At 33.6% G+C, this 10331-nt stretch overlaps 1 protein-coding gene across 1 annotated transcript; it reads right to left on the bottom strand.

The window, feature by feature from the left end:
- Positions 1–288: 288 nt before the first annotated feature.
- Positions 289–9281, bottom strand: LOC131946935 (uncharacterized). The gene is made up of 12 exons (XM_059307985.1): positions 9174–9281; positions 7996–8102; positions 6843–7133; positions 6427–6582; positions 5838–6147; positions 5284–5462; positions 4511–4654; positions 3934–4204; positions 3412–3542; positions 2912–3054; positions 2685–2774; positions 289–2344 (listed from the first exon to the last, which is right to left on the bottom strand). The coding sequence occupies exons 2-12, from the start codon at positions 8092–8094 to the stop codon at positions 2152–2154; spliced, it is 2007 nt and encodes a 668-aa protein (XP_059163968.1). The 5' UTR covers positions 8095–8102; positions 9174–9281; the 3' UTR covers positions 289–2151.
- Positions 9282–10331: the final 1050 nt, after the last annotated feature.

Raw genomic sequence — 10331 nt, 5'->3', positions numbered from 1 at the left:
TGCCGACTCCTTGACAACTTTCAATACTAACAAGTTTATAAATTTTGAACATATAAAACCATAGTTTTACATTCTGAAAGTTAATGTCAACCTGAAATACACATTTATAGGTTACCTAAATATCTACTATCTATCTGTATAAATAAAATAATAATAAAAAAAAGAAAGAAATTTTGAATAGATTTAGGAATATAAGACAAGAATTGCTTGGTATATTTTTGAAAAGTGTTTCATTAACAGCAACAGATTTAATAATAACACACGCAATTTCACAATCAAGACATGAAATCAAATTTGCAATGTTTTATTCCCTTTGAATGATAATTTTTAAAATTTTATAATAATATATTACGTCATGGAGAAAAATGAATAAAATACATTTTTAGGATAACATATCCATTAATATATCATATCACAGCTTCATTAGAGTATTGTTTACTCTAAATTTACATCACTATAGTAATAAATAAATGTTAGTCTTATTAGCATCTTTAACAAATCACAATCTTAATGGATGATAAATGTATGGTAAAGTAAAATACAATAACATCTTGTGACAATTTTTTAAGCAAATAAATGAAGGGGTGGTGAAATTATAAAATATTATGAGCAATTTTTATGTTTGATTAAGTTGCTTTGGCAAAACTGTTTTAAAATTAATAAACATTTATAACTCATTTCCAAAAAAAATTTATCATATGTAAATAAAAGCAATAGTATATGCTGAATGGTTAATAAAACCCCAATATGTTGCTTTTATCAAGATGTGGAACATTGCTTGCATTCATCAATGACAAGTATTCATTTTTGTTATACTGATATGCAGATAAACCTTTACTACAATGTAAGGCTAATAAGCAGTAATATCAATTCTTCTTAAAATTAACATAAATAAAATATTTCTGTTAAATACTATTATGCAGTTTAATTATTCAAAATTTTATTTTGTAAACTAAATTTTAACAAATGATATCCTAATGGGCTTATAACAATATGTAAGTTATTTAAAATAATTATTAGAATTGCACTGATAAAACAACAATGTAGAGTATACTTAAATTAAAAAAAAAATTAACTAATCAACTACATTTAACTTAACTACTTTAATGATCAGCACTAACTCAGCTGTCTAAATAACAACTCTAAAATACATTACGTTTTTTTTTCCTATATACATTTCATTTACACATTAAGACACAACCCTAAGTAAATAAAATAAATGTATGTATCATTTACATTTATTCTTACTGTCACTATTTTTGAGCTGTTTATAAAAGTGAAGTTTTCTATTATACAGTTTACATTAAAGATATAATTATATAAAAAGTAAACAGCACAACTTGTGTTAGCATTAAAATAAAAAATAAAACATCTAGTTTGTAAATTTAGCACTTTTTAAGTTTTCATGGTTTTATTCTAGAGTATTCATAAATTTACCTGCATACAAAAAAAATCAAGTTCTCGATATGTCTCTGTAAAACAATATGATTACCTAAAATATGTTTTCTATTTTTTAAAATGTCTTCTATAGTGTAATTTCCTATTTTAGTTATTGATATAATTTATTTTAATCTCTCTTAAACTGTAATCAGAAATTAATGTAAAATTAATATTTGTGTTATATTTTTGTATAAAGCATAGTAAGACTGACCATTTTAATTCTTCTACGAAAAATACTTCATAAAGGATTTTTTTTTAAAAAAGTAACTTTGCATTACAATTTTTTTTATAACTCTTAAAAAAAATTATGTCCAATATTTTTAGAAAATGGAAGATCTTTAAAAGACAACAGGCATTTAATTTGCAGTATCAACCAGGAAACAAAAATAACCAATGTTACAGAGAACCCATGATGTTTAGAAGATAAGTAGAAGATGATCTTTTGTTATGGTGAGCCCATGATGTCTAGAAGATGATCTTTTGTTATGGTGAGCCCATGATGTCTAGAAGATGATCTTTTGTTATGGTGAGCCCATGATGTCTAGAAGATGATCTTTTGTTATGGTGAGCCCATGATGTCTAGAAGATGATCTTTTGTTATGGTGAGCCCATGATGTCTAGAAGATGATCTTTTGTTATGGTGAGCCCATGATGTCTAGAAGATGATCTTTTGTTATGGTGAGCCCATGATGTATAGAAGATGATCTTTTGTTATGGTGAGCCCATGATGTCTAGAAGGTGATTGATTTTTGTGTTTAACCACTGGACTTGTTGCCTGCGCAGGCCTTCCACCCACACCTGGGGGAGATGTCCGTAGCCCACTCGACAGCCTAAAATAGCTCCAGCAACACATGCGTTGCTGCTACTGTCTCCAGCCAGCTTTGATAGACTGGTAATGAAAGACCTGCAACACATGAAACAATTATGGTGAACTTTTTAAAATTAATGTTCATGGGACAGTGTGGTTGAGAACATTTAATCCACAAATTTTGAGTTAATTCTGGTCCACTCAGCTATAAAGGGTAGCCGATTTGAATCAGGGAAAGAAGTTGGCTAGAGTACCATAGACCATAAAGTCTAAGAGAGAACTAATTTGTTTAAATTAATATCACAAAGCAGTTGTGTTATCTAAACCTGATTTCATATAAGTATTATAAAAGTAGTTCAGTTTTAAGTCGTTTAACATAATTTTATTATTAAAAAGCCTACAGATTCTGATACTACTATGTAGTAAATGTTTTTACCTAAAGTCTTCTTTCCAATGTAGAGCTAGCAGGGCTGCTTGTAATGGCTTATACGTGTGACTCATACATTGAGAATCTTTAGCGTTTAAACTGAAAAAAAAATCTTATAAGTTTTACTGATGTACTGATAAAATTATAAATATAAGCTAACACGAAGCGACAATTATCAATTTAAATAACAAGTAAAAGATATTGTCACTTAAAGATTTCAAGCAGCATCGACTGACCTAGAAAATGAAGCAGTATTTTTCAGCTCAAGAAATTCCTTTTTATCGTTCTCATTTGGTAAATGAATTGCAGCCATAGAGAAAGCTAGATTTAAATATTCATCAGAGACTTTCATTTTATTTTCAACATCTATCAACTTGCCCTAAAACAAAAGACATTAATTTCATATTCAGACATTTTCATTTGGTAAGACATCCACCAACTTGTTCTATGTAATAAAAACAAAAGTAGAGACTGTGAAAATCTGACATCAGACCATACTATGTGAGTAGGCCAAACAAAAATGTTGTTATTTAAGAATAACAAGAGGGTGACAAGAAGGGAGACGACAATGTTACTGTAAGAAGAGAGAAAACATTTTTATAATAACAAGAGGAAGACAAGATTGTTACTCTTACAAAATGGTCACAAAGGAGACAAAAATGTTACTGAAAACAAGAGACACAAGAAGGGAGACAACTATGTTACTGAAAAAAGGGAGACAAGATTGTTACTGTACCTGTAACAAGAGAGCCACAAGAAGGGAGACAAACACACAGCTAGCAACACACTTTGCATCAGAGTGAGTTGTCCTACAGATTCTGATAGCATTCCCCTCCACCTCAGATAGCTCATGGAAATTTGGTATTCCTGCAAAAGGAGATAGGTCTTCATAGAAAAATTTAGACACAGAATATCAGGGGTATAATTCTGTCAATCTTGCAACTGAGATCTATTTATGCGATACTCTATTTACATACTGTTTTTAAATTCTGTTTGATGTGCACAATAGAGGCAGAGTTAGCTCTGGAATTCTGGGCATAATGCTTACCACAAAGTACCTTTATATACCAAGTTCACAGAAACAGGGAACTCTACGTCATCTGCCTAATGGACTGCCAAGTTTGTAAAGTTAACTTAAAACTTCAAGTACAGCAATATAACAAGGACAGTAGCTCAATATTTGAAATAATTTAACTAAACAAGAGCAGTAACTCAAATTAGGATAGGTAACTATACATTTACAAGGACGATAACTCACCAAGTATTGCTGTCCTGACAACAGCTCCATTATCTTCTCCAAACTTCTCACAGGGTGCAATGTAGACAAGCCTCTGTGCAACATCAGAGTGGTTTTGTAAGCACAGCTGGGACAAAGATGAGGATGATGATGATAATCTTGGCAAGGGTGATGGCGGAAGAATTGGCGTGTCAGCTTTTGATGATGTGCCATTTTCTGTGATTTGATTTTCTTGTAGGATTGTCCTGGACACACCGTGAGGGTCAGTGGTGAAGTTGTCATGGGAAACAACCTAGCACAGTAAACAAAAAAATAAACTTCCCATGAGTGTCTGAATTAATACATGAACAGTGTTATTTTTATTTTGTAATGTTATGTGGGCTAGAGTTATAGAAAATATCATAGCCATTTTACAGTAACCAAAATTGTTAAAATTTAGTAAACAATGTCAGAAGTAAAATATTTTTAAAAAAATTGTGTTCCCATACTAGTTTAAGATATGTTTGTGCTGTAATAGAGAAGAGTTAAATAAACCTCTAAAACATGGACTGAGTTTTTAAAAGTGAGGCTATAGAGGATGTTGTAGTATTATCAGCACCTTTATCAGTGTGTCACTGGTCATCACGCCGGCCGTGTCCCCCAGCTCCCTGTAACCATGTCTGGACCAGGTCTGTAGACGTCTGGCAAACTCCAGCTCATCCACCACACCCGCCCAGTTCACCAGGGACTCCAACACCAGCATCTGGCTCAAGGTAAGCAAATATTTCATGGTTTACAGTAGTACAGATATAAACATAATGTAAACAAACATCTGATGTTTACAGTATTACAGCATCTGGCTCAAGGTAAACAAATATTTCATGGTTTACAGTAGTACAGATATAAACATCAAGTAAACAAACATCTGATGTTTACAGTATTACAGCATCTGGCTCAAGGTAAACAAACATGTCATGGTTTACAGTAGCCCAGCTACAGCTGAAGAATTCTATGAAGTGGTACAAGCATTTATACAAATAACATTGGCACTTAGATTAATGAAATAAGGCATCTGTGTACTATCACTACACAAAATATAAACTAGCTGATGTTAATGTTACATTAACATAACTATCAGTACAGGCTAACTATCTGATATTGTGATGGGCATTAATAATTAGGGAGAAAGAAAAAAAAACTGTTGTCCAAAAGAGTATGCAGTTATTACATCAACAAACGCAATAATAACATGCCAAGTATTCAGGAACCTGAAAGATGAAACTGTGGTGAAACAGATGTGCATTTTTAGTGACTAGGAAGAACAGACACACAAAAGGCAGATATACTGGAACTGGATATATATATGGAACAGACAAGGAACGAAAGCCTCACCAACTGGTCAAAGTTGGATGTCCAGTCCCCTTGTCTCCACAACACCCTGTGCTCATCTTGAACAATTTTGGAATAAATTAAATCATCCTCGCTTCCATAATGAAAAGCAACTTCATCATCAGACATCCAACGGCAAGACACCCCAATGGCGTCACCTATGGCGGCCCCGTATATTAAACCTTTCAGATAGAAGTTTGAAAATCAGTCTGTTGTGAGCATATAAACATCATTACTTAGTATTTTATTCAACTAATTTTAGTTATCTAAACTTCCATTATTTATGTTAGTTATCATAAAGCTGTCAGTCTATAATAAATAGTTTACTAAAATTATCTCAAATTCTATTAGTATGTTAATTATTATAATTATCAGTCTATTAAAAACATAGTTTACTAAAGTTATTTCAAGTTCCAATGTTAGTTATTGTAAAGTTGTCAGTCTATCAAATAAATTATTTACAAAAATTATCTTAAGTTACATCAGCTATGCCAGTTATCATGAACTTGTCAGTCCATCAAAATATAGTTTACTAAAGATATCTCTAGTTCCATTACCTATGACAGCATCTTGCAACTGGAATGGTGTAAGCAAAGAAGCCTCCAGGGGCGGTAACAATGGGGCCTTAATCCTGTTGGTTGTGTGAGAAGTATTTGTCTGCTCCTGAATGTATTGGATCTGGGCGGAGTGAGGGTTGTTGACGGACGGCTCTGACTTATTGCTGCAGCAGCGAGGAAACTGGTTCAGTGAAATGCTGGGTAGTTTAGGGAACTCTTCACAGTTTGTGCAGTACTGTTTTTTCACATACTCCAGGGTAGAAGCTGAGCCTTCATCACAAACTGCTTGAGGGGGACTTTCCAGACGGTTCTAGACATACATCATAGTTATTTACATGTCAAAAAATTCATACATGATTCTAGACATACATCAAAGTTATTTACATATCAAAAAAATTAATTCATGTATTCAACTAGTAATGGATAGGAAAATTTAAATGAATGAAAATAAAGAGAAAAACTATTTAACAACAAAACACAACAAAAGATGCTACTTCATAACTAGTAATTAATATTAATTCCATTTCCAATGCCATTGAATATTAGATAGTTTTAGATAGTTCTAAAGTATTATTTACAGAAAACTCACCTGATGGACAAGTAGAAGGCAAACACGAGAGGAGGGAGACCCAAATGACAAAGGGAGCTCTTTTAATTTATTGTGAATCAAGTTTAACCGAGCAAGGCTTTCCATGGTCCCAATTTTATCAGGCAGCTGTCGTAGACGATTATGGGATATATCTGCCTAAAGATGAAGGTTAGATTATGATATATCTGGCTAAAATAATAGACAGATTATGTGATATATCTGGCTAAAAATAAAAGATAGATTATGTGATACATATCCAATAATACAGAAACAGGTGAACTCTACTGACTGCCAGGTTTTTTGACACAGTAAAACTTTTTAGCATATAAAAGAGGAGTTTGTATCAGTTCAGTAATATAAATAGTGCCGAAAAACTAAAGCCACCTAGGGTCTTATACATTATGAGCAATACTAACTTTCTCCAGTTTGACAAGATGAACAAAGCTCTCAGGCAGTGTTAGGAGTCTGTTGTGCTGCAGAAAAATCTCCTTCAAATGGAACAAAAGGCCAAAACTCTCTGGCAGAGATTCCAGCTGGTTGTGGCTCAGGTCAAGGAAGCTCAAGTGTGGCAGACGCAGGGGCAGCTCCACAGGGAGCTCTGTCAGAGCATTGAAAGCCACTGTCATGGTCTCATACAGGGAAACAGAGTCTCTGATATGCCATGGTAGTTCCATAAGACAAGCTTCATGGAACTCTCCTTGCAGATGCTAAAGTATTAAAAAATAAAAGACTTGTATTATATTTTGGAAAAAAAGGAAAAGTTTAACTTCTATTGTATTAAATCTATATATATATAATTCTCTTCTGGGAGACGCTAGAAAACAAGCTGTAAGCGCGCTCCCTTCCACCCCCACCCCTACATGGTCTGGTGAGCTGTGGTTCACGCTTAATGTTAACAAGCAGAGCCGGGTTTAGTGACGACTATTAGGGGCAGATAATTTAGTTTGAAATGATTTTAAACATAGGGGGGGGGGGGGTAGTAACTAAGTGGAGGGGGGGGGGGAAGGGGGAGGGGGGGTTATCGTCCTTAACGAGCAACTGATAGTGTTTTAAAGAAATATTTTCAGTGGCAGCGTTGGTACTGTCGAATTCACAAATTATGAATTACTGAAAATTAGAAAAAACAACAACTAAATAGCGGTGTATGATATGCCGAGGGCTGGCTCGTATTAAATAGTAGTCATAAATGTCATAATGAATAATCCACATTGATAATAGTATAACACATTAGGATTATTTACTAATAATTTATAGAAAAGTGAATACTGTTCTTTTACTTCATTGTTCTTAATGTAATGTCTTAATACATGTAATTATATTATACACAATTAGTTCCAATTTCAGCCTTCTATTCTTTCTGGATTTGATTCCATAGCCTTTGTCCATCCAAGAAAAAACTACAAGGCACCTCCTACATGGGTTACTGTCCCCAGGTTTCAAACCTTATTTCCTGAAGGTTTGAACTCATGACTTTTCTGTTAAGCAACCATCAGCTTTACCCGCCCAACCACACCGACCCCTTGAAACAATGTTAATACAATAGTTTTAAAAGATGAATGATTTTTATACCTTTACATACTGTTTTGGAGACACTTTTCTGCTGAGGTTGAGAATTTTCCTCTCATCATCCCTGACTGGAGCAAAGTCATGGGCTTCAACATTTCCCATTGACAGGTCTATGAAGGAAACCAATGTCATCATTATAAAAACACAAGCCAAAATATTTAAACTAAAAAATGTCTGAAGATAAGATATGTTACAGCTAATACAGCCAAAGAAATATTGTTTATGTAAAAACACTGGTTCCAAAATAAAGCAACGTATCAACATCTCTAATGATTAATCAGAAGCAAGCAGGTTAACCTAAAAAGTCATAAATAGGCCAATCGCTAATTATTAATCAAGGTAAATTTATCAATGCAATCCTACCAAACATTCTAATCGCCTGCTACTAGAGATCTAAATATAGTAACTAGAATTTATTACGAAGGACTACTCGAAGAAGATTTTTCTCCCCAACGTCTCCACTTAGTCGGCAAAAGATAGTTCTGCGCATGCGCAGTGACCTATGGCTAGAATTAGGGTTAGGGATAGGATTAGGGTTAGTGTTAGGATTAGGGTTAGGGATAGGATTATGGATAGGGTTAGGGATAGGATTAGGGTTGGTGTTAGGGTTCTGCGGTTGTAAACACATGCACATGCGCATCTTATTCCGGCTAGATCTAGTATCAGCCAATTTATTAAGATTTAAGAGTTAGCATATGTTCTAGATCTTGTAGGGTATACAGTATTTAACTTATTAAGTTAGTAGCTGAGAACAAGAACATCACCAGACCACACTAGACGCATAAATTACACAAGGAAAGTAGGTAGATCTAGACCAAAGCAGATTTACTCTGATTTAGAAAAGATCAGTTGATGGAGCCGTGGAGCCAGAATGGTGTGGACCCAACTTGGAAAATTGCCCAAAAAAACTGAGTGAGATGGAGGTGTGGTTATGTCATCAGACTAACAGTTTAATAATTTAGTAGGCCTACATTATTATCTAGTAAACTGCAACAGTGAGTGAAAGAATTAGAAAGGCAAACCATCAAAACTCAAAACGAAAGCTCAAGTTCAAACTCATCAACTCAACATCAAACTCGGCTTGAAACTGTGTTACTGACCCTTAATTTCATTAATTTCAAGTGTGAACTGTGTAACAATAGTATAAAAAATAGCAATACTGAATGCAGAAGTTAGATTACCGGTACTAGTTTACCAAAGTGAAGAATTATTAAGTAAGTTTAGTAGATCTCTAGATCTAGATCTGTTTTGATTTGTTTTCGAACTTCAATAACACAACACCGGTTGTGAAAGCAAAAGTAGCCACGATTACAATTGAAACGGAAGACCATAAATATATTTTTCTACATAAAAGAGGATGAAAACTATTCAAAATAAATAGAAAACAAATATCGAAAAGAAAGAATTATCGATAAGTTGCTTATTTAATTTAGAATTTAAGTTGATCTATAGATCTAGTTTTCTATAACTATAGTATACTAAACTAGTAAATTTTACAAACTAAACTAGAAGCTTAATTTTTTAAATACATTTACACGCGCTGGCAATATGGAAAACAAGTTAATTAAAAAGTCTAGTGACATTTAAACGCAATTTCCTTATGTTATCTAAAAATACTTAAAATAGCTCTGTCGTAGCGTAAATCAAGAGCAGGGTTAGTAAAACCATTGGTTAGTTATTAAAACGTTTTTTATTTTAAAAAATTTCAGTATTTTACATGTTTTATTTACAATAGAGTTACATGACTAAAAACCATTGCGCGCCTACTGAACGTGATGACGCAGCCATTGAACGTGATGGCGCAGCAATTGAACGTGATGACGCGTGTGGTGTGGTTGGATAAATATGCTTACTAATTCGGTCCAAATTTTAATTAATTCAAAATTTTTTTTGTGACCGAACGAAAGGATATTTTTGAAAACTTTCTTCGGCAATATTGTTCTAAATTATGGCAGGAATCTATTGGTACAAGTTTCAAGTCGCTAAGTGGTCTGGTTGCCGAGATATGGGCAAAAAACTGCTTTTTTAAAAGGTTTTTTGGCTTTTCCGGGAAATCCATGAAAGAAACCCGGAATTTTTAAGGCCTATGTTCATCCTCGTAACTTGCTTAACATAATTGCTTTTGGAACTAGTCATCGATATTGCTTCGTTGAGGAGGAGATACGACTTAAAGCTGCGGACACACATCCATCCATCCATCCATCCATCCATCCATTCATTCATACATTCATACATCCAGAAATGACGGGTTAATAAACGCAATTCTCCAGAATGGAAATTGCGCTAAAAAAGTAATTACAACTAGGTTTACAGCTTAATGTTTATGCTCAACCTAAAGA

This window comes from Physella acuta, unplaced genomic scaffold, assembly GCF_028476545.2.
Source record: "Physella acuta isolate Inbredline_101_S28 unplaced genomic scaffold, ASM2847654v3 ptg000576l, whole genome shotgun sequence".
Classification (NCBI taxonomy): domain Eukaryota; kingdom Metazoa; phylum Mollusca; class Gastropoda; family Physidae; genus Physella; species Physella acuta.
Note: the sequence above shows the minus strand (reverse complement) of the source record. Positions and strands in the feature narration are given on the sequence as shown.

Bases quoted from the DNA above. Each gene is read 5' to 3' on its own strand.
- LOC131946935 (XM_059307985.1), bottom strand. From the start codon at position 8,094: ATGGGAAATGTTGAAGCCCATGACTTTGCTCCAGTCAGGGATGATGAG. The intron at 6,148-6,426 runs GTGAGTTTTCTG...ATGTATGTCTAG, and splicing joins GCCTTCTACTTGTCCATCAG to AACCGTCTGGAAAGTCCCCC. The intron at 5,463-5,837 runs GTAATGGAACTA...TCTATCTGAAAG, and splicing joins GTTGCAAGATGCTGTCATAG to GTTTAATATACGGGGCCGCC.